The 23,858-nt window shown below is 45.4% G+C and overlaps 2 protein-coding genes across 3 annotated transcripts; one reads left to right on the forward strand and one right to left on the reverse strand.

The window, feature by feature from the left end:
- Window positions 1–364: 364 nt before the first annotated feature.
- si:dkeyp-113d7.1 (uncharacterized protein LOC407709 homolog) lies at window positions 365–10,051 on the forward strand. 2 transcript variants are annotated; one of them, XM_056402359.1, is made up of 3 exons: window positions 365–737; window positions 5,109–5,823; window positions 6,628–10,051. In XM_056402359.1, the coding sequence occupies exons 2-3, from the start codon at window positions 5,350–5,352 to the stop codon at window positions 7,750–7,752; spliced, it is 1,599 nt and encodes a 532-aa protein (XP_056258334.1). In that variant the 5' UTR covers window positions 365–737; window positions 5,109–5,349; the 3' UTR covers window positions 7,753–10,051. The 2 variants fall into 2 exon arrangements, with proteins under 2 accessions (XP_056258334.1, XP_056258335.1); XM_056402360.1 differs by lacking the exon at window positions 365–737 and adding an exon at window positions 2,047–2,807.
- A 3,658-nt stretch (window positions 10,052–13,709) lies between these two features.
- LOC130185737 (keratin, type I cytoskeletal 13-like) lies at window positions 13,710–18,630 on the reverse strand. Its single transcript, XM_056402364.1, has 8 exons — window positions 18,149–18,630; window positions 16,820–16,902; window positions 15,717–15,873; window positions 15,140–15,301; window positions 14,923–15,048; window positions 14,705–14,779; window positions 14,463–14,608; window positions 13,710–14,045 (listed from the first exon to the last, which is right to left on the reverse strand). Exons 1-8 carry the CDS (start codon window positions 18,623–18,625, stop codon window positions 13,988–13,990), a joined length of 1,284 nt encoding a protein of 427 aa, XP_056258339.1. The 5' UTR covers window positions 18,626–18,630; the 3' UTR covers window positions 13,710–13,987.
- Between the last annotated feature and the right edge of the window lie 5,228 nt (window positions 18,631–23,858).

Consider the following 23,858-nt stretch of genomic DNA (forward strand, 5'->3'; position numbering starts at 1 on the left):
ATGTGTTTAGAGTTTTGTGAAAAGGTGAAATGAGATCTGAAACTTGTCTGACCAGGTGGAAATAGTTCATGGTTTGGCCAATAGTGACTGACTCTGTAGAAGTGTTCAGGCCACTGACTGTTTGTTTCAGAGGATGGAATTTAGTGTTTTAGTAATTAAGAAAAACTGTAATACCTTCTAAGGCTTTTATTTTGACGGAGCTGAAATCACTGCCTTTTAAGACTTTTCAGGAGCCGCTGATGTCCTGTAATTGTCCCGGAGTGACGTCACTAAATTGCCACTTGAACGCGGTGACCCGGCGCAGCGGGGCGCGTGGAGCTGAGAGAGAGAGAGACAGAGATCCAGGTGACTATGATGATTCTGTAACAATGTAGCGAGCGCGTACCCGCTCTGCGCGCGACGCTGATCACTGTACCCACCTCCTGCCGTTACTGTGGTTACCTACATACCCGCCTGAACGGGTATGTGCACGAGCGAGCAGCGGGCAGGCAGGCAGGAAGGGAAGGAAGGAAGGGAGGAAGGGAAGGGAAGGAAGGAAGGAGGAGTACCGAAGGGGGGAAAGAAGCGAGAGAGGAAGGAGGGAGCGGAATTAGTCAGTGATAGAGGGGAGGAGAGGAGGAGAGGCGGCGGGTTGTTCTGCCGAGGTGGACGTGGCGGGTCCAGCAGAGTTAGCTACAAGTGACGGACAGCGGACCGAACCGAAGCGGACAGCCTGCCATGAACCGGACCACCCGCAGGTAACGTACCGCTGTGCCCGATGTTATTACCCGCCTGCTCCGCTCCGGAGTGCTCCTTTTCTCGTCCTTGCAGCTCGCTGCCGCTCCGCTCGGTTTCCTGCTTGTTTAACGGGCTGCACGGCTCTCTGACAGATAATGCCCGCGAGTGTCATCGTCGGCCGTCGCACGGATTTCACCGATTGACACACTTGGTTTCTTTTGTGTCGGGGCCGCTGTCAGCCGCTCCCCGCTGCGCCCAGCCAGCGTGCTCCCCCCGCTGCCACCTCTCTCCCCGCCTCACTCTCACTTTCTGCCCGTGCTAACATCAGCTAGCCCCGCTAGTTAGCTTAGCAGGCTGCGAACGACGTTAGTGTGATAAACAAGATGGCCACTGGCTAGCTCTGCTAGCTAGCTAGACATGGCAGCTTGCCCTGTCTTTGTACGCCTGAAAAGCTGCTTTAAACACTTCTCCCGCCTCTGTCACCGGGTCTTTGCTCTCTGAGCGCTAGAATCGGTGAAACTAAAAGTCGGTGCTTGTGAACTGGAGGCTGTGGGAGGGAGAAACGGACAGAAACATCCCGATGAAAAAATCACCGCCAGATTCTTTGAGTCAGTAAGTGCAGCGGCTGCGTGGCGACTTGAACAGGATACCTGAGTGTTTGAAGACACAGGTAACCGCCGCGGGAACAACTTTCCTGCCCCCGCACAGCCGCTGGGAGAGAGCCGGGCGGTGGGTCAGCAGGATGCGGACCGCTGCTCAGCCTCTCCGGCCTCTTTGTGTTAAAGTGCAGACTGGTGCTCGGACGTTCAGCGCTGATCCAGCCAGACTGCTGCAAACTTTTCACTGTGTGTGAGCGGGGAGGCCGCTGCAGCTCCACCGGGGCTCGCTGCAGCTCCACCGGGGCTCGCTGCAGCTCCACCGGGGCTCGCTGCTGCTCCACCGGGGCTCGCTGCAGCTCCACCGGGGCTCGCTGCAGCTCCACCGGGGCTCGCTGCAGCTCCACCGGGGCTCGCTGCTGCTCCACCGGGGCTCGCTGCTGCTCCACCGGGGCTCGCTGCTGCTCCACCGGGGCTCGCTGCAGCTCCACCGGGGCTCGCTGCAGCTCCACCGGGGCTCGCAGCTGCGGTGGTGGTTACACAGGTACAACAGTGTCAGGACTCTGTCAGATGATAACTGAACTTCATGCACCAAACCTCACATCTCAAACAAAGAACTTTACCTCCTCCCTCACTGTGAAACTTTTACTTTGCAGTAATAAATTATTTTGTTTTCAAGTCCTGAAACAGTTGATTAGTTGAACTATTTGGATAATTGATTAGTAGTTTGAGTCATTTTTCAAACAAAGAAAGAAAAAACATAAGACTCTCGTTTCAGCCAGTTAGCTTTTCATGTTTATATTACGTATATGTAGATGTTATTTGTAAACTGACTGTTTTGTTGTTGTTGTTGTTTATGGTGTTTATTCCCATGCAGTTGGTTGATAGTAAAGATTAGTGGAAGAGTTTGTACAGATCTCAGGTGTGAGCAGAGTCAAGACCTAAACTTTGTTTTTCAAAACCTCGTCATGTGATCACACGTTCCTCATAATTTATTAAACAGTGACAGTAAATTTACCTAAATAATGAATCAGTTTAAAAATGTATATTTAAGAAAAATCAGACCGGGTGTTATTTTGGTGTGACAGTTAGAAATATCAGCTGTTTCTGAGCTGAATGTTTCCCATGTTGACGTCTATATTACTTTAAAGTGGCCATACACTGTTTTTCTTGAACTTGTCATTATGAAGTAAATGTTAATGACACAGTGTGACGGCTGTAGAATAATGACATCAGTGTTTAGGTTGGTTCCCCATCAGCCTCACTTTCACTAAACATTTCTTTCTGACACAAAATTTCACAGTAAAATGAAGGTTTGATGTACGGCTCAAAGGAAGTGTGTCTGTTACTGCGCAACCAAAACAGGAAGAGGGTCGTGTTTTTGTTTTCCCTGGTAGATATCAGTTGCTTCCCCCAGGTGGTAGAGATGGAGGAACAACTGGAGTAACAGTGGAAACGAGCCTCGTCAGAGGAGACAAAGACATTGAAACTGAGGTAAATCTGGAGTGAACCTCGATGGAAAGACAGACCTTTAGTCCTGGACTTAAACACTGGGACCAGAGAGAGGACAGTGATTTGTCCTGGTCGTCCTGATGCTCAGTCCACTCAGTGTCCAAAGACATCTAAGTTACAGTGAAGTGAAAATACAAAATAAGATGAGACACGTAATTTAACAAAATTAAAACCAGCTTCTCTGAGCTTCATTCATTCTCATCGTTATTTAAGCTGTGATTCGGTCAGTTCTACAAACACCATGATAGTTACATAAGCAACAACAGATTATGATTTGTTTGTTTATTTCATCATTTATTTTGTCTTCAACACAAATAGTTCCTCAACTGGACAGGTACTGGACTGTTGCTAAGCAACACATAAACATGTTCCTGACCTGCACAGTGACACTAGCTGCTGCCTCGTCTCCTCGTTCCCTCAGGTGTTCCTGAAGGATCCACCTTCTTCCTTCATCCTCTCCTGACGACGTCGTTTCATTCAAACCTTATTTCTGAAATATTTTCATCTTTGTTTGTTACAGTCTGAGATCGATAACGACGTTAATGTGACGCTGATTAACGGTTGATAGAACAGCTGTGAGGAGGAGTGATACGTGGAGGGAAAAGTCCCAGTGCTGTTGTTCTCTATATCAGCACTGATGGGATGACTCTCGTCCAATCAGATTACTCGGTCTAAACTAACTGTTGTAGAATATAATTTTACATTTTATAGACAGAAATAATTGTTTGTGTTTAATATCTTATTGATTGTGAGTCATTCTACTCTAATATTGACTGATCAGCGTCAGAGCCTCGTTAAGACTCTGGTCCCAGTAAATGAAGCTCAAAGTGAAACAGGACTTCACATTAGAGTAATTGTACTAAAGTAAACTGATGTTTTCACAATCAGTGATAGATCATTGTGTCCAGGGATGGACAGGGTGGGTGGAGCATTATCGTCATTGTAATAGCTGTTTAAAACGCCTCTGATGAAGGTGGAGAGAGCTGCAGATGTTAGGATGATTAATAAATTGGGATGCTGAGCCATAGCAGTTTGCAGGATATTCTTCTTCACAAGACTAAAGAGACGTTTTGGTCCTAGACCTTCATCAGGCAAAAGGTCTGGGACCGAAACGTCACAGTTAATTGTTTGCTGCTAGTCTGACGGTGTGTTCAAGGTCACAACATCAGGAGCTGGTTTCACAGAGACAGACTGTGACTGAGTCTTACATCTAACAAACAGACTTCAGACAGACTGAGTCTGAATTCATCTGTTACACAAAGCACTTTATTCTTCACTATCTTAAGTCGGACTGTGGTGCAAGACTTTCCAAATAAAAAAAAAAAAATGGCCGAACGAGGAACCACATCCAACCTCTGAGCTCAGTTTACCTTCAACAGAATGTTTGTGTTTAGGAAGAATTCAAGAGTTGCAGGACGTTTTACTTTGAAAATACAGACGAGTGAAACAACAATAATTAAAATCTGATTTAGTTAATAAAAACTCTCTCTTTGCTCTCTCCATAACATCTTAGAAAACCGCAAACTATGAGCCGTTTGTTTTTGTCAGGTGCTACTGGTCAGTGCAGGTGTCATTGATTGTTACCATGGTAACATTATCTTAAACCTGAGTCAGTCTGGAGGTGAGGTGTCTGATGTTTGTTTTAAAGTGAGTCAGTCTGTATTTTACTGAGACAGTCTGATGGGTCTCTGTGTAACTGGGTCCAGATGAAGAGGTCGGGGGGGGGGGGGGGGGTTCAGTCGTCTGCAGGTTGATGTGGTCTGACCACGTCATGGCCGAAGATCTTTAGGAAGCATAGAGAGACACTGGTTGTGACTGAAACCATCTCTCTCTCTCTTTCTCTGTGTCTCTCTCTTTCTGTCTCTCTCTTTCTCTGTGTCTCTCTCTCTCTGTCTCTCTCTTTCTTTCTGTCTCTCTCTTTCTGTGTCTCTCTCTCTTTCTGTCTCTCTCTCTCTCTATCTGTGTGTGTCTCAACTCCACACGCCCTGCTGCGTCTATATTGTTTTCTACAGTACTTTTCACAATGCATTGTGGGATACTGAGAGTCCACTATATAGGGTACATTCAGACTGCAGAGTGGTTTCAGACTTTACCTGTTAAAATTGTGGACGACGCGGAGGCCATCTTGTTTTAAATAAACTTTATTGGAATTATCACTGGCTCTGTGATGCTGCCGTGTGATTGGTCCGTACAGTGTGACCATGAGAGTCACAGACAGAGAGGAGGAGGAGGATGATGATGATGTGTGTGAACCTCACTGTGATGTCACCTATGTGTCTGCAGGCTGGTCCCCGTCAGGTGTGGGTGGTGACGCTGCTGGATTACCAGAGGAGGCTCTCAGGGACACGCCCCCTACCTCTCAGCCCCTCCTCTCTCAGGACAGGTAGCTGTCTTCAGCAGCTGAGGGGGGAGCGGAGGAAGGAGTCAGGGAGGAGGAGGAGGAGGAGGAGGAAGAAGGTGGACCTCAGCAATACTTCAGGTGTTGAACAGAGTGAGGTGAGGAGGATTAGCTCCGCCCCTCACCATGACAGACTTAGAGACCGAGTGTTTGAGCCTCGGCCTGCCCCCTGAGTGCGGCTCCCCTCCCCCGCCCCTGGACCCTTCCCTGCAGGTGGACTGCGGCCCGGGGCCCGCTGCCTCGGCGCCAGCGCCCACTCTGGCTCTCCTCTCCTCTGACTGCCCGACGCCCACACTCAGCTCGCTGGCGGCAGAGATCGCTGAGCCGCTGGTGATGCTGCCGTGCGTGAAGAGCGAGCCGGAGGATGGAGACCTGGAGCCCATCAGGACCGTGGACCTGTCCGAGATCCAGCCGCTGTCCACCGCCGAGCTAGGCCAGGACCAGATCAAGATGGAGATCAGCGGTCTCGACTACATCAAGTCAGAGCATCATGGTCACCATGGCAACCACCACCTGGGCCCGTTCCACCACAGCGACGTCACAGAGCTGGATTACAAGTCGCACTACGAGCCCAGCTCCGTGTTCGACTACATCTCTCAGGTAAAAGATCCCCGGTCTCACCTGGTCAAATCTGGTCTCACCTGGTCTCACCTGCATGATGAGACCCTGTGGGTCACCTCTCCACTGAAGCGGTTGATCAGCCCGAAGCTTTAAGACTTTAATTCTGTGAAAATAAACACCACAGCTTCAAAATAAAACTGGTCCAGTAGCGTTTCTAACACCGTCTGAGGGTCTGGAGAGTCGTGTGAATAGATGAGTTAAAATCTAAGACGTCGTGGGTGCAGGATCAGGTCCTGGTTCAGGATCAGGATCAGGTCCTGGTTCAGGATCAGGTCCTGGTTCAGGATCAAGTCCTGGTTCAGGATCAGGTCCTGGTTCAGGATCAGGTCCTGGTGAGCTCAGAGTCTCCAGATCTTAAGATCATTAGCTGATGGCCTCAAATCCTTTTAAACAAAGACCTGATTACAGCTGATCTGGATCACACTAAGTGTCTCCTGCTTTACAGGACAGAACAGAGCCAGTCTGAGACCAGGACTTCCCTGGTCAGGACCAGGTGTGCAGGACCTCTGTCAGTAGAATCTGTTTTAACACAAACTGAAGATTAAACCTTCATGAAGGAGGATTTACTGCAGGACTGTATGAGACTCCATCAGTTTAATGTTCCAGGTGTAATCAGACTGTAAAGAGCCTGTGACCTAAAGGTGCTTTTTAATACTTTTATCATATATTATTATTATAATCACCAAATAAGATGTGTGACCCCTCCCCTTTTAAAATGTAACACGGTCACATGTTTTCTCATGTTTTTTATAAAAACTGACTGACGCTGCTTGTTTCCTGCAGGTGACAGACACTCTGGAGTACATCAAGTCGGACCACCACGTGGACCTGCAGTGTTACTACACCGCCGAGCTCAGCTCGCTGAAGGCCGAGTACCCCGAGTCCAACGCCATGTCCGCCCACCTGCAGCACAACGGCCTGGAGTCCATCCACATGGCCGAGCTCCGCACCGAGCTCAACAAGCTCCGCCCCGACGCCCTGCTGATGGACGGCATGGGCAAACTGGACCCTGAGTTTGGAGGGGGGGCGCTGTACGAGTTGCAGCCCGCCGCGGAGGGGAAGACGTCGGCGGAGGCTACGGCGACCGGGCAGGCGGGAGGAGGAGGGAGTCTGGTTATCATGACCAAAACCCAGAGCCCGACGGTAAGGAAACCCCGTAACATGCAGGGGGAGAAGCCTTTCTCCTGCACGCAGTGCGGGAAGAACTTCAGCACACTGGGAAACCTGAAAACACACCAACGCATCCACACGGGCGAGCGGCCGTACACCTGCTCGCAGTGCGGCAAGAGCTTCGGCCAGGCAGGAAACCTCAAACGACACCAGCTGATCCACACGGGCCAGAAGCCGTACGTGTGCGCTCACTGCCCCAAAGGCTTCACCAAGGCCGACGACCTGCGGTCGCACCAGCGACTGCACACCGGCGAGCGTCCCTTCATCTGCGTCACCTGCGGGAAGAGCTTCGGCCAGTCGAAGGAGCTGAAGGCGCACCAGCTGAGCCACACGGGCGAGCGGCCGTTCTGCTGCCAGCACTGCGGCAAGAGCTTCACCAAGGAAACCAGCTACCGCAACCACGTGCAGATCCACACGGGCGAGAAGCCCTTCACCTGCTCGCAGTGCGGGAAGACTTTCAGCAACTCTGGCGTTCTAAAAACCCACGAGAAGATCCACACGGGCGAGCGGCCGTTCGGCTGCACGCAGTGCGGGAAGAGCTTCGGCCGCCTCGGGCACCTGAAGGCTCACCAGCAGATCCACACCGGGGAGCGGCCGTACGCCTGCCCCCAGTGCGGGAAGACTTTCAGCCAGTCGGGTCACCTCAAAGCACACGAGCAAATCCACAAGCGAGAGCGAGCGGACACGGCCAGCACCAGCAGCAGCAGCAGCAGCACCATGGGCAGTGACAGTAGCTAAAGAAAGAACACACCCTTTAACCTCGGACAAACAAAGTATTATTCCTTTTTTATAAATATCTATAAATCTTTTTCCTTATGAATTTTTTCTTACATTTTCATACCTTTTGTGCTCTTTTTGCATTATATCTGTGGGCAGGGTGGACTCTGACTGATTTGCTCTTATGCAAGTGTCTGTGTGTGTGCACATGTTACGTACTGTGTGTCTGGGTGGGTGTGACACTGAGGGGCTTGTAGATAATCTGTAAACTGGTCTGAACCGCAGTGAGTCTCAAGGACCAGGAAACTCACTGAAACACAAGCACAAAAACTTCAGTGACCAAGTTTGAGAACTTTGTTTTTTTTTACTGAAACTGAGCAGGACTCCGCCCACTGATGACACCTGTTCCTCAGGTGACGTCCACACTAGAGAGACTTGATCGGCTGCTGATTATCATTAACAATACCTGATGGGTGGATGTGAATTAATGCTCCTAGTCATTGATCACCTCCAAACCGATCAGCTGTTAATCCTCCGAGAGAAGCTCCGTGAGCTGCGTAGTGAAGCCCCGCCAAAATAAAACGTGTGTGAGAGACTGATGGAACGTCTGCAATGATGACAAACACGATCGGTATCAGCCGATCACACTCATAAATGATCGTATCGGTGGCAAAACAGATGATGGCGGCGTCACTAGTCCACACTACTCATCTCTTCTGCGTTTCCTCCTCCGTCCACACGACTCAGTCCTCAGGCCTTAAAACAGAGAGTTTTGGAAACTCTGTTAGCCCCGTTTTATTTTGAAAACTCTGGGGTTGTGTTGTAGTCTGAACAGAAACTGAGACCTTTGTAAACGATGAGGTCACATCCACGGTCTCTCCTGATTGGCTGTCATCAGCCTGGACTACCAGTGGTGAATACAACATGAGAATGAATGACAGTGTCACTGACCTTGTTGTCTTTGCAGCTGTTGTTCACTTACATTCTGTTTTAATGCTACAACTGCAGAGGAGACAATCTACTTCCTGTTTACACCGGATCTCACATGCTCAGTGCAGGTGACGGTCGTGTGTGTTAGTCGAGACGGAGTTCATTTTCGTACATAGCGTCATTGTGTGGACGTAGCCTCAAGCAAGTCCAGGTTCATGTCGTTAGCAACGTCGGCTGACAACTAACGCAGCGTCTTGAACTGTGTGTGAGAGCATTAACAAATAAACAATAAATAAACAACAAATAAACAACAAATAAACAATAATAAACATCAGCAGGAAAGAAAAGTTTCATACTGAGTCGTTCAGTGAGAAAATGAAGGTTAATGTCGCTGCGTTTTTGATTCACGTTTCGTGGCTCAAACTTTGATCCAGTCGGTTGCTGCGCATCAGTAACAGTCGATCTGATTGGTCGATCACTAGGAAGTCAAGCTGACGGTAAACTGAGGTGTCAGGAGACTGTGACGAGACACAATCAATTCTCACTATTTTATAAACCAAACGATTAATCGGTTAATGAGCAGATTAATCAATAATGAAAATAATTATTAGTTGCTCTAATTCGTGTGTGTGTGTGTGTGTGTGTGTGTGTGTGTGTGTGTGTGTGTGTGTGTGTGTGTGTGTGTGTGTGTGTGTGTGTGTGTGTTTGATTGTTCTGACTGAGTTGAACTTTTCACTTTATTCATTGTTAAATGTTTGATTTGATTTTTAAAAAATCAAATTTTTCATAAAACATAATGAAACAAAAGTGTCGCACAAAAACAGTGAAAACTTCAGTTTTCACTTTCAGGAAATCAGGAAAGTAGCGACAGGTGAACAGGTGTGTGGTGGGCGGAGTCCTGGTTCAGGTTCCTCAGCAGTGAAAGTTCATGTCAGTCTTTTGCCAACAGAGTTGTGAGTATTTCTTTTTGAGTACTTGCTGCCAGTTTACTAGTGTTGTACTTCCAGGTGTGGGAACTCACTCTGTTACTGTACTGTTAAAAACCTGATATCAGCATTTTGATATTTGTTATTGACCAGTGTTGATTGATTGATTGATTGATCAGGACAGACCACAGTGATCTTTTTGTCGTTTTGATAATTGGCTGATTTAGTTTTTGTAGCAGAAAAATTAAAATCATTCCAACATGAACAGGACCAAACACATCAGCACAAAGGATGACCCCCCCCCCCCCCCCCCCTTGTCCAGATCGCTCACTGTGTACAAATCTTCTATTGATAATGTCATTCCTAAAATAATTAATAAAATTATTTAAAAAAACAGCAGCAAAAAAGACGGAGGTGATGCAGCATCTTGTACTGGAAAAGAATTATTAAAGAAACTAATGGCACGTCTTGCTTCTGTTGTTTGTTATATATTTATATTTATATGTTTTCATATTTTCTGCCTCTATGAAGAAAACTATCTTCTATCTAATTCCATCTTCTCATTTTTACCAGAGACCAAATGATTCAGATCATTATTTTTCCTTTTTGTTTCTGAATGTTTCACGTTCAGTCTGAGCTGCAGCTTCAGGGACAGATCAATGTGATAATGAGCAAACGTCGTTTAACAAGATACTGTCGGTTTAATTAGTGAAGTAATCACAGAGGTTGGTAGTTAATAAGTTAAAGCTCCATGTTTCTTCTTCTTCTGTGTTTTATTTGAAGTGTTGATCCATCAGAAGATATAAAAACCATCTCAGTGTAGTTTCACATCTCCTCTCTCAGGCTTCTCTCTGGAGCTCTAGTAACAACAGGTCTGTGAGCCAATCAGAAGAGAGGAGGCTCTGAGCCTCTCAGCCAATCAGAGGGGAGGAGGCTCTGAACCTCTCCGCAGGTCTACAGATGATTCAGACTCGGTCTGAAGTTTTATTAAACCTGTGAACTGGCTTCAAAACCTGAGCTGTAGCAGCTGCTGTGTGTGGTGCTGTTCTCTTTGTGATTGTGCTTCAGGTGAACTGACCAGGAGGAGGAGGAGGAGGAAGAGGAGGAGGAGGAAGAGCTGGGTGCAGACTCTTCACCCTCCATCATCAGACTGGACTCAGGAGGTGGTGTGAGGAAGAGGAGGAGGAAGAGGAGGAGGAGGAAGAGCTGGGTGCAGACTCTTCACCCTCCATCATCAGACTGGACTCAGGAGGTGGTGTGAGGAAGAGGAGGAGGAGGTGTGGGGGGATTTGTAAAGTTCCGTTGGAACTTGTTGAAGTTCTCGTGATGATGAAAACCAAGCAGTCGATGCTTTAAGGAATCAGCTGATTTTGTGTAACGAGAAATTTAAATTCAAATGTTCCACAGAATAATTGAATAAAGTCAAAGGTACACACATAAATATATTTCCTAATAATTTCCTGTAAATAAATCCCTGAATCATCATCAGTGATTGTCAGTGAAATCATTCCATCACTTTTTAAAATGGCACAAAGTCTTGAATCAGGAAAGTAAAATGTGATGAAACAGCTCAGACATAAGACGACAGACTGAGCTGCTTGAGGTCGGAGGCGGATCGGGAACATTTCACCTGGGGGGGGGGGGGGGGGGGGGGAGGACGTACAGGGGAATATATATATATGTAAATGGATTCAACAAAAGATCCTCAAAATACTTTTAAACTATTTATTGTTGTCATGCCGTTTCCACACATCACCCAAGAGACTAGTTTCTACAGCCCTCACATTCATTTCTTCTTTTTCCTCTTCATCTCCTCATTCTGTGGCCTCCTCCTCCTCCTCCTCCTCCTCCTCCTCCTCCTCCTCCTCCTCCTCCTCCTCCTCCTGCTCCTCCTCCTCCTCCTCCTCCTCCTCCTCCTCCTCCTCCTCCTCCTCCTCCTCCTGCTCCTCCTCCTCCTCCTCCTCCTCCTCCTCCTGCTCCTCCTCCTCCTCCTCCTCCTCCTCCTCCTCCTCCTCTCCTCCTGCTCCTCCTCCTCCTCCTCCTCCTCCTCCTGCTCTCTCCAGCAAACTGTCTTCTCCTTTTTCCTTTCTCTCCTTCTCTTCCTCTTGTTCAGTCCTCAGCATTTTCCTGCCCAAAAAACTGGCAATATCCACTTTTACATTTCCTTTTCCTGGTCAGTCCCTCCAGCTGCTCCGGCCTGATGGGTGGAGATGTGAAAAGCTGTGGTTAAAATCCTTGTATGACATCACACTGTAGGGCCATGTAGCTAATAACAACTTTAAATCAGAAAAGATTTATCACACACACAAGAAGCGATGTTCAGACTACTTCCTCCCATTGTGTTTGTTATCTTCCCAGTTGACAGTGACGGATGTGACCTGGTTTAACAGTGAGTGGATTCTTTAGTTCTGCTCAGCTAATCAAATAAAAATGATGGATCTCCTAGAACTGTCACTGTCAGTTGTAACTTAACGCCCTGAAACAGCGACCCTCTGTTAAATGTTATGAATTCAAACATGCCATTTTTTAATATTTTGTATCTTGTCTTTACTAAAATCAAAACTAATCAAAGGGCAAAATGCTCCTGTAATTCACGAGCGAGCGACTTCACTTTTGGCTAAGGATGAATGGACGTGCGGTTATTGCTGAATCGCCTTTAGCATACATTACTTATATTACAAATGTAACCTGAGGTTAAATTGACGTGTTTAAACTGAGAAACTCACCTTCAGACGCTCGGAGCAGCTCAGTCGCTGGCAGACTCTCCGGGTGTGAACGGCGCTCTGAGCGTTTGATGCAGGGCGTCGCTCAGTATTTGAGGGGCCTAAGATTAAGTTATTGTTTGTTTCAACGCTTTGAGAAGCTTGTGGACACGTTGTCTTGTTTTTACAAGTACAGTTTTAAGAACACAAAAGTTAAGGGGGCAGCTTGGGGGGCAAGACTCTATAGTGGGGGCTAGCTGCCCTCCCTGCCCCCCTGTAGATCCGCCCCTGCTTCAGAATTTTTTTTAACTTCAGTTTGTTTCACAAAATTCACTTTATTATTTACAGTCCAGAGCTGATTGGCATCAAGACTGAAATCAATAAATTAATGTACAGTATTTATGTGATTTTAGCTCAACCACCAAATCAAGTTTGATGCAGCTGCTGAGAGCTGCTAAGCTAGTTAGCTTATTCTTTCTCTTTGATTTGGCTGCAGCCGTATTTAACTATCAATAACAAACTGAATAAAAACAATATCAATTCATAAAATGGATATTTTTCATTTACAGGTAACGCCTAGAAGAAAATCACTGGCTAAACTTCAGTTTCAGAGAAGTTTAGCTGTGGCTAGCTGACAGCTAACGTTCAGTTGATTAGTTCTGGAACTTTAGCTTTGGTTAGCTTCGTTCTACAGCGTTAGACTAATTCTGGTTTTCAGTTACTGAGGGTTAAAGAGTGTTTTCACATCGTGTGTTTAAACAAACAGATTGAGGTTTGATCAAATACAGAATGTTGTTACTGCTGTTGCCCTTCCATGTTAGCATGCTAACATGCTAAACTAGGATGGTAAACATTATACCTGTTAAACATCAGCGTGTTTTCTCAGTAACATTTTATTTAATAAGTCTGTAATTTCAGAATAAATTTCCTTTGAAGATTTATCTAATTAAGTTCTATTTATAAAGAAAATAATCATATATTTATTCAAAACTGCAACGAGTGAGACCCCAGGTTAACACTGGTTAACAAGTTAACCCATTAACTGCTTAACTTGTCAAACAACGACTGCACTTTATTAATATATTTGTTTGTGAATGTCATTCTTCATTCATCTTAAGGTCCACTTACGAGCTTTTCCCAGAGCTTTTAACCACATATCACACCTATACAATTCACCTAATAGTCTCTGTGGTCACATGACCAAAGTTTCTTACTTAGGTCATGTGACTACAGCTGGTTCAACTCAACCCTCTGAAGAAGACCCTGACGTGGTTAAGAGTTCTGGATAAATGACTGTTGAGTGATATTATTAATTCAGTTTAACAGGAGGAAACACTCGATGCCCGCTCCCAAACCTTTAAGATCATTAATTCATCCACTTCTCCAGGTTCATTGAAACATTCAGACACATTGTTTGTGGTTTGTTGAGTTTTATTCCTTGAAACATCAGACAGACGTTTAGTTGTCATGGCGATGATGATGACACCAACCAAAACTATCAAGGAAGTTTAAAGTTTCCCCTCCAGCTCAAGTCTGGGATCATGGTTCAAACTGCAGCAGAAAAATAGTGAAGGGATAAATATGAGAAAAGCTTTTGATCAGGTGGAGGTGTTCCCTGACTCAGCATGCAGACAGGTGATAGGTTGAGATGTGACTCCGCCCCCGGATCAGACAGACGTGTGATTGGTGTCAGATGGTCTACTCGGTGACTTTTGTGAGGACTTTGGTGGTGGTGGTGGTGGACATGCCTGAAGAGCTGAGACACAGAAATACAAGGTTACACAGGTAGGACCGGTTTTAGTCTCAGGACCGGTTTAAGTCTTAGGACCGGTTTAAGTCTTAGGACCGGTTTAAGTCTTAGGACCGGTTTTAGTCTCAGGACCGGTTTTAGTCGTAGGACCGGTTTTAGTCTCAGGACCGGTTTAAGTCTTAGGACCAGTTTTAGTCTCAGGACCGGTTTAAGTCTTAGGACCGGTTTTAGTCTTAGGACTGGTTTTAGTCTTAGGACCGGTTTAAGTCTTAGGACCGGTTTTGTGCCAGGTAGAACTTCCTCTGAGGTTGTGTAGGTTTTAGTCTTTGTCTGACTTTCTGAGGTTTAACTAGTAATTAGTTAGTACTGGTTTTAGTTCCGGATTTAGTTTAACGTTGGACTGGATCAGTCGTCTCTTCTTACCCGACTCCCTCTCCGTCCATCAGCCTCCTGTACTCGGCGATCTCCATCTCCAGTCTGGTCTTGATGTCCAGCAGCATCTGGTACTCCTGTCCCTGCCTCTCCAGGTCGGCCCTCAGCTGCACCAGCTGCTCCTCCATGCTGCTCACCTGTACGGTCACACAGGTGAATTCTGTGTCAGTGCTGAGGCTTTCATGGAGCTAACAGACGTTAACATGGTGGTGGCGGCGGTCTCTACCACTCACCTGCATCTGGAATCCGTTCATCTGCATGGCGTAGCGGCTCTGGATCTCAGCCAGAGTCCCTTCAAGAGAGGCTTTCTGCAGGGAGACAGGCGGGTTAGAGGACAGGACCTGGACCACATCTGGACCAGATGTCAACAATAACAAACAGTACAATCTTCAGGTACTTGGACTTTCCTTAAGTCTTCTGCCTGTTTTTCTTTGGGAACCACTGGACTCACCATGCTGAGCTGTGACTGCAGCTCGATCTCCAGAGCCTGAAGCTGACTCTTCACCTCCTTCACCTCCGAGGTCGAAGACTTCAGCGTCATCTCTGCGGTCGCCACCTCCTTAGTGAGGGCTTCCGACTGAAGGAGGAGAAGATGGATGAATGAATGAATGAATGAATCATATTTAGGTTAGTGATGTTCCTCTGTGACAGACAGTTTTCCTCCTCACCTTGGAATTGAACCAGGCCTCCAGGTCTCTGCGGCTCTTGGCGGCGACGGTCTCGTAGTGCTCTCTGATCTCCTCCATGACCTTGTTGAGGTCCTCCTGAGGAGCGGCGTCCACCTCCACGTTCACCTGGCCGCTCATCTGAGTCCGCATGGCCATCAGGTCCTGCAGAGCCACAGATTTACCCACAGGTGTCACGGTCTTAATGGTTTATTCACACTGCGAATGCTAACAGTGTTAGCATTGCTAACAGCTGAAAACATTGAGACATTAAAATGTTGTTGAGGTTCCTGTTAGGAACTGAAGTGAGGCTAATGTTAGTAGTCATGTTAAAATGCTAATGTTATCATGCTAAAAGTGCTAAGTCTTTGTTAGCTTCTTACTACACTTACACACATGTTAGCATTAATGTCACGATAGATTTGAACCTCATTAGTTTCTTGTATCTTGTCTTTAGATTAACTGAGTTAATGCTAACTCAGATTGTTAATGGTAACTGAGATTGCTAATGCTAGCATTAGCGCCATCTCAGGTGTGAACAGTCGCACTGTGAAGACCAGAAGCGTCCGGATTTCATTACCTCCTCGTGGTTCTTCTTCATGGACATCAGCTCGTCCTTCAGGCTGTCTATCTGCATGCTCAGGTCGGTCTTGGCCACGCCCAGTTCTCCCAGCAGCATCTTCAGCCCGGAGATGTCGGCCTCCACCGACTGACGCATGGACAGCTCGTTCTCAAACCTGCAGGAGAACAGTTTACCATCAACTCAGGGTCAAGCAGATTTTAAACGTAACATCAGAACCTGTAGTTTTATATCAGCTTTACTCACAGTAGGAAAACAAACATACAAATACAAATTAAAGTATCAGCAAAAAGTATAACAGAGTAAAACAATGAAACAATGAGGAACATACACAAGAAATATTTGATCTCTGACTTTAAAGCAAAAACGTTTCACTAAAATTCAATTCAAAATTCAAACTTCATTATGTTTACTTGGATTTTCTCAAAATGTTTGTTGAACTAAAAACTCTCCTCCAGTCAGTTTATCTGTGTCAGCTCAGTTATCTTTATTTCACTGGATGTTTTCTGTGTTTTTCTTCTCCCACTGAATCCACCTGCTGCAGTTCCGTCGGCAGCCAGCAGGGGGAGTGATGCTCTCAGGTAGAAGCATCAGTCCCACAGTGGGGAAGTTTGCAGTTACAACAGCAAAGTGACAATATCAAACTTAAAAAATATAGATAGATATTTGAATATAACAGTGATGTTGCACAGAGTGTGTTAAATTATATCACATGGTGAACAAGAAATTCATCTTTTTTTCTTTTACTATTCACTGATTTTGATATATATATATATATATATATATATATATATATATATATGTCTAATTATTGTTTTTGCATATTTAGTTTTCACTTCCTGTCAGATCTTTTTGCAACATGTTGATTTGAGATGTTTTCTGTTCTTCTACTCTTTTTATTAAGCTCAGGATTTTTCTTTTATCTGGTTTTACTTTTTCCTTGTAAAGAACTTTGTAACTTTATTAGGAAAAGTGCTGTATATAAATGAAGTTATTATTATTATTGTTATTAAGTTCTATGTATCTGTCTTTTATCAAAGAAAGAAAATAGAAGGAAACAAAGAGCAAAGGGAAAAGTGGAGGACGGCAAACACGTCACTGACTTGACCCTGAAGTCGTCCTGAGCCAGCTTGGCGTTGTCGATGCTCAGAATGACGGTTCCCTTGGCGATGATGGCGTCCTGGATCTGACAACACGCAAACAGAGTAAAAACATTTTCATCAGGAAACAAAATCCCCTTCCAGACGCCTGAAGAGACTCGACAACCACGAGGTGACGAGGGCCCTGCTCTGAGGATCATCATCATCATCATCATCATCATCATCAACATCATCAACATCATCATCAGGGTTGTTAATGAGCTGGTGGGCGTGGTTTAAGACTTACAGGTCATATCACGCCAAAAGACTCTGACCAATCACGTTTCATGATTTTAAACTCCTCACCTGCATCACTCACACACAGGTGAGTTCCAACTATTTCTACAGAGACATCCATCCAATTACAGAGAGTCTGATGTTTGTTTACTGTTGTTGTTCTATTTATTCTTCTGTTCTTTATAGAGAACGAGCGCTGTCACGGTTGAAGTCATTTTCATCTGACAGCCTTTTTCTCTGACCTGACTCCGCCCTCACTGCAGGTGGATTTTACAGTTATTCTCAATGTGGATTAAGCTGCTGTTTTAAACAATAAGTCGACTGTTTAGTAGTTTTCACACCTGGTTTCAGGTGCCTCACCTGCATCACTCACACAGGTGAGCTCCACGTGTTTCTACAGAGACATCCGTCTGATCACTGAGCCTCAGATATTTGAATTATATTCAGCTGCTTTCCTTCAATTATTGTTGTTATTTATGGCCAAATGTTGCCATGGTTACAATCTGTTTATTTTGTCCTTGACTTCGTGAGTTAATTACATTGTTATGACAAGAAAACTCTTCACTATCCGTCGTTACGAGGATGATTTATTACAAAACTTTGGTACTACAGTTTCTTTTTCCCTGTTTTTCAATCAATCAATCATTTTTATTTTCTTGAGAAAACTTTGATTATTCCAAAATAATCGTTTTGTTATTAGACAGAAAACTTTGTTAACTTGAGTTTAAGTATTTTATTGACATACGTTAATTATCGTTATCAATTATCATCACGTTGTTTTTGTTACCAACAGACTCGTTAGAAGAAAACAACTTTTCCAACTTGAGATCAATGCCTGGTGATCATTAGAGATTGAAGATAATTAACATTTAAAGAGAAAATATGTTTTATTTTTGTGCCTTTTTCACATATAATCATTCAAACGTTGGCAGTTTTTATCTTCCGTACTGTTCATTTTTTCTATATATTGGATTTTTTTTAGTGGATGAGAGGAGCTCACCAGCAGGACTAGACGCCACACTGAACACCATTTCCCATGATACCCCTGTTCCTCACCTTGCCCTGCAGCTCTGCGATGGTGGCGAAGTAGGCGCTGTAGTCTCTGGTGGTGGGGCCGACCTTGCTCTCCACAAACTGCCTGATCTTCAGCTCCAGCTCGGCGTTGGCCTTCTCCAGTGCCGCCACCTTGGCCAGGTAGGTGGCCAGGCGGTCGTTCAGGTTCTGCATGGTGAACTTCTCGTTGCCGATGAGGTTGTCCTCCATCCCCATTCCTCCGCTGAATCCTCCACCTGCACCGAATCCTCCCCCTGCACCGAAACCTCCACCTGCACCAAAACCTCCACCTGCACCAAAACCTCCACCTGCACCGAATCCTGCACCTGCACCGAAGCCGCCAGAGGAGAAGCTCCTGCTGGCCTGGGAGACCCTGACACCAGCACCTCCTGCTCCTCCTGCCATACTGAATGAGCTCATGCCTCCACTGAGGGATGCTCGCGCCATACTGCCGCCAACGCCACCCATGCCGCCACCCATGCCAATCATGGAGGTCCGTGAGGACATGGAGGAGAACATCGTGGTGATCCTGGAGTTGGAGTAGAAGAGGAGGAGGTTTGTTGGTCTGTCTTCTCCGGTGGAGGGAGCAGGAGAGGAGAGAAGTGAGGAGGGACGGATCTGTTCTCCCTTTAAAGCTGCTCAGGTGCTGCAGGTGAGGGGCAGGGCCTACGAGCCACACCCACAGAGGTGGATGTCAGTACAGTTACTCCAGGACCGTGACCAGGTATTTAACCTCAGTATCTTTATGTCATTTTCTGATGATTGAAACTTGACCAGACCAGTCCAACACCCGGGTTCTGTATGTACCTAGACCAGATTCTGGTCTGAGTTTGAACACATCCCAGTCCTGGTTCAGACCTGGTTCAGTCCTGGTTCAGACTGAAATATTAGCTCCTTCCTCTCTCCTCAGGACAACACGAGTATAAAGAAGCATGAAATAAAAAGTATTAGAGTAAAAGTACTCGGATACCTTCGACCCCCCCAGTCGGGATTTGTTATATAACTCCTGTATGTCCTGATCCTGCTGGCGCTGCACTTTCCCCTCCCTCTCTACAGTGAGGTGATGGTGGCAGCTGGAATACCCCCTGGCACCAAGCTCTCACCTGTCACCTGACAGCGTTCCTCTTCAGGTGCTCGCTGTGGGAAAACGCCCCCAGCTGACAGGGGGAGGGGCCAAGATGGAGTCAGTTTGTTGCAGTGTTGTTAACCTGTGTGTGTGTGTGTGATGGATGTTCCTCTGTTTGTTCAATTTAATACTCTGGATCATGTTTGTTCAGTCGATGAGTGACAGTTTAAATCAACCCTGGAGCTCAAAGCACAAACAACTTCAGAAACAAAATATCAACACAACAGGAAGTGTTTCCAGGGAAACTAAAAAGTGATGAACCTGCTGGGACGCACTTGTTGTTCAAAGCTTTTAACTTCAGAAGTCACAGTTGGGCTTTGAACATGGAGCTGCTTTGAGCAGGTTCATCACTTTTTATTCCTGTTCATTGGCGACAGTCAGAGCGGGAGCCATTTTGTTTTCAGGTCGTCTCTACGTACGTTCCGTCAAGGTGTTACTTGTGTCGAACGTCCACGACACGATGCCTCGGTAACACCCTGACGGAACTTCTTCAAATTTGGCACAAACATTCACTTGGACTCAAGGATGAACGATTACATTTTGATGGTCAAAGGTCAAAGGTCAAGGTAAGTGTGACCTCACAAAACACTTTTTAGCCATTACTCAAGACTTCACAGCAATTATGACGGACGGAGGGATACGACCACGAGGAGATTCTAGTTCTTTTTAAGTGATTTATTACGATAGCGACAGAGAAAAAGAGAGGATGATAGGATACGTAAGTAATCGGCTTAGAGCTAAATGCTAGCATCAGGAAGCTAACACACCTGCAGGTATAAAGTTTACCATGTTCGGCATCCTAATTTAGCATGTTAGCATGCTAACAGTAGTTAATTAGCAGAAACACAGCTGCGGCTGACGGGAGCGTCGTTAGTTTTGCAGATTTTTTGGTCACAAACCAAATTAAGCGAAAAATTCTTTAAAAACTTTGAAAACACATTTAAAAAAATTTGATTTTGATCTGAATAGAATTTTGTGTGACTGGATTTGTATTACACATTTAAAGTGTTCAAACTTCTGTCTTGATTTATTTTTATCGTTATTATTTTTATCTGGGGTATTTTTTCTTCCCTGCTCCACATGTGTTGCTTTATTTGATGTCGTCTTGCCTCAGGTTTTTACTGATTGGTTGAAATGAAGGGAGGACTCTCCTGCACAGTGTATAGATATTGTTACTGTATAATGTCTCACTGTAACCTCTGTGTAAACTAAAGTCAATTTAAATATTTCCAGAGCAGCAGCGTGACACTGGTTTCGATGCAGACTGTGTGACTCTGGCGTCGGGAGTTAATCTGCAGCTCAGAGATGTTTCATCTGAGGAATGAAACAATGTGATTGATGGACGACGACCTGCTGTCACATGTAAAAATGCAGAACCAGTGAACCACGTAACCCTGAATGATGGCAGTGATTTGCAACTGCATATGTCTGTGCACGCAAGCGTACAGGTATGTGTTATTAATGTCTCCTATATGACTCTATATGAACATGCAGGTAGAAGCTTCGTGCCAACTCTTCTCTCTGTGACTCGAACCAGAATCAGCTTTTTGTGCCTTTATTAGAGCAGCAGTGAGAGAGAGAGGAAGGTTGTGGCTGAGAGAGAGAGAGAGGGGATGACATGCAGCAAAGCGCCGTGGTGAGGCGCCTCAGAATCAGCTCGTTGAACAGAAACTGAGTCAAAGAAAACGTGTTTATGAGTTCATTAAATACACATTTAAAGAAAACACAGCAAATATTAAAGATAATACGACTAGAGTTTAACAGAGACCTTCAAACCTTTAACCTTTCAGTCAGTGTTCCTCAATCATTAATCAGTTAATCTGATTATTCAAATTCACGTCAATTAATAACCAGAAACTAATGGCCAGTTAGTGACACTGGAGACCAAGTCCGAAGACACGTGTCAGAATCAAAATGTCTCCGCACAAGTTCCAGGTCAAGACCACAAGTTGAGTTTCTTTTCTTCATTTGTTGATCCATGATCCGTCCAATGGTTGCTGAGATACTTCAGCCAAAATGATAAACGTCGACCTCTTGCTGACACTGGATGAAAGATCAGAGGTCATCAGTCTACTGGGACCATGAATCCATCCAATGGTTGCTGAGATACTTCAGTTTGGACCAACGCTGAAATCAATGCCTTGCTCCAAGGCTCGTTGCCACAGTAGATTGTGGATGGATTACTCTCCACCTACAGTGGCTGATCCCTGCCAGCTCCAGACTCTCCTCTGGTGACTCTGTGAGCTGTGACCACACCTCTGCTCTGAATGAGGCTTAAGCTCTGTAAACCAGCTGTCAATCACCAACAATGAGGTTTAATGTTTCACATTCCCTCCAAGTCACAACAGAGAGCAGCGGGAAGCTGACCAGGAATCTGAAGCTGTGACTCATACTAACAGTCAGAGTCAACAGAGGTCACGACCTTACCTCAGTGTGACAGATCTCAACAGTTAAACACCAACTTCCTATCCATTTTTACAGCTGATCTTCCCGTCTGACGGCCACTGAGACCCGGCGTTGAGGGTTTCATCACAGACTGTTAATGAAGCCTCTGTGAGTCAGAGCGAGCTGCTCCACTGTCACCATCTTGGCGGTGTCTGACTCCGCCCCTAATTCCCAGCTAATCCAAAAATGGTCAAAGAGGAGGGGTGTGTGGGGAGCTGAGACTTTGGTTCGCTCACCCACCTGTGACTCAAAGAGGCCACGCCCTCAATCCTCCATAACTGTAGTCCTTAATAAAATGTAAACAGGTGAGTTATATAAACAGGTGTCATGAAGGAGGAAATTATCTCTAGAGACCAAAACAGTTTTTGTACCAGGCTGTAAACATGTTTATTTCTGCTGTAAAGTTGGACATTTTAACATGGGAGTCTGTGGGGACTGACTCACTGCTGGAGCCAGACTCTAGTGGTCGTTAGAGGAACTGCAGCTTTCAGCCTTTGAGGTTGGTGCTTGGTTTCGATCCCCCCCTCACACAGGTTCTTCTCTGTGTAAAAACAATATGACAGAGGTCGTGATGTTGTTCTGAATATCAGCTCGGCTCATCACAAAGTTCTTGTTAACTCCATTAGCACATTTGTAGCTACTAGTGGCTAATGGCTTCGTAGAAGGAAGAGACCTCATGTACCTGTGCCACCTTCAGACAGGTAAACCCTCCGACCTGCTCCTCCTTATTGTAGCATGAAGAAGACATGAAGTTCCTAGCTTACATAACAGCAGGGAGTTTGACAGGCGGCCTGAGGCGTGGGAGGGGCTGAAGATTAATGAAACAGTAAATGTCAGAGCTGCTGCTGCTGCTGCTGGAGGCGGAAACAGCCAATCACTGCTCATCATCAGATCAGATGATCCGCTGAACATCAGCAGCCTCATCAATCACATCAACACATTCCATCAGAAGAAACTGACTGATTTCTCCTGAGAAGAGTTTAATGACCGAATCCAAACATCTGTAAAAACCTGTTTTAATGGTGAAACATCAGTTTGTTTGTTTTTGAATAATTTTCATTTTTAGCTGAATTAAACTGAGAATAGGAGTGAACATAGTGAGTGCTGCAGAGACACACCTGGACAGACACCTGTGGCATTTTTTGAAAAGTTTTGGGAAGTGAGGAGATTTCTGGGACATTTTGTCCATTTAGATTTTTACAAAAGACGGGTTGAGGGTTAACCCTTTACAAACTGTTCGGGTCAACTTTGACCCGTTCTGACATTAGACAGCAGTAAAATGACCTTAAATGTCTTTTAGCCTGAAGTTGATGACTTTTCCTAAAGTGCCCCAAAATACACCAAAACAAAAATATTATAATATTTCATACTTTTGTTCAGGTGCTGTGAATGTTTGTACATTGAGGCTGTTCAGGTCGAATCTGAGCCGTATCTATTGAAGTGGATTGTAGATCCACAGATATTAGATCTGTGGGTCAGATGAAGGAACATGGAGGTTTTAGAGGATCTTGAAACCACCTTACTGCCGAGGCAGAAACATGAACAGTATGTGAGGGTTAACATGAGCTTCAGATGAGGGTTTAGGACATGTCCTCACAAACAGTGTGAATTCATGTGTCCACTGTTCACACTGTGGGGACATGAACCTTTATGGACTGTGAAACGGGTCATGTTTAATTTCAATGCTGTGTCTCCTCCGGGCTTCCTTACACATTCAGCTCTTCTCCTGCATCAACAGTGTTCACTGTTATAAGTCAAGCTGCGCTTCATTCATCAGAACACAGACGAACCACAAACCACCGTCTCACCAAACAAATTAAAGACACAAAGAAGAAAGTGTTGATCCTTCGTTCACAACATTTTCAAGATTTTTAAAAACCTTTATGAACGTGTCAAAGTGAAAACTGGAGAAACATTTAAAAATCATCTCTTTCTACTTATAAAATGTGGTTGTTACGAACATGATCTTGTTTAGCATGAGAAAACCCAACAAAGTCAAATTCCCATCATGCAATGGATCCTGAAACTTCATCAGAGCAGTTTGAGTTTGTAATGTGTGCAGGTGAAGTGATGAATGGAGCCCAGAGGGGTGACAGGAATATCTCCGCTGTGGTGACAGGAGGGAATTAAATGTGTGCGTGA

Source organism: Seriola aureovittata, chromosome 17 (assembly GCF_021018895.1).
Source record: "Seriola aureovittata isolate HTS-2021-v1 ecotype China chromosome 17, ASM2101889v1, whole genome shotgun sequence".
Classification (NCBI taxonomy): domain Eukaryota; kingdom Metazoa; phylum Chordata; class Actinopteri; order Carangiformes; family Carangidae; genus Seriola; species Seriola aureovittata.

Excerpts from the sequence above, each read along its gene's own strand:
- si:dkeyp-113d7.1 (XM_056402359.1), top strand. The coding sequence starts at position 5,350 with ATGACAGACTTAGAGACCGAGTGTTTGAGCCTCGGCCTGCCCCCTGAG. Across the intron at positions 5,824-6,627 it reads TGTTCGACTACATCTCTCAG|GTGACAGACACTCTGGAGTA; the intron begins GTAAAAGATCCC and ends TGTTTCCTGCAG.
- LOC130185737 (XM_056402364.1), bottom strand. The coding sequence starts at position 18,625 with ATGGGTGGCGGCATGGGTGGCGTTGGCGGCAGTATGGCGCGAGCATCC. Across the intron at positions 15,302-15,716 it reads TGAAGAAGAACCACGAGGAG|GACCTGATGGCCATGCGGAC; the intron begins GTAATGAAATCC and ends GTGGCTCTGCAG. Across the intron at positions 15,049-15,139 it reads AGGCCTGGTTCAATTCCAAG|TCGGAAGCCCTCACTAAGGA; the intron begins GTGAGGAGGAAA and ends CTCCTCCTTCAG.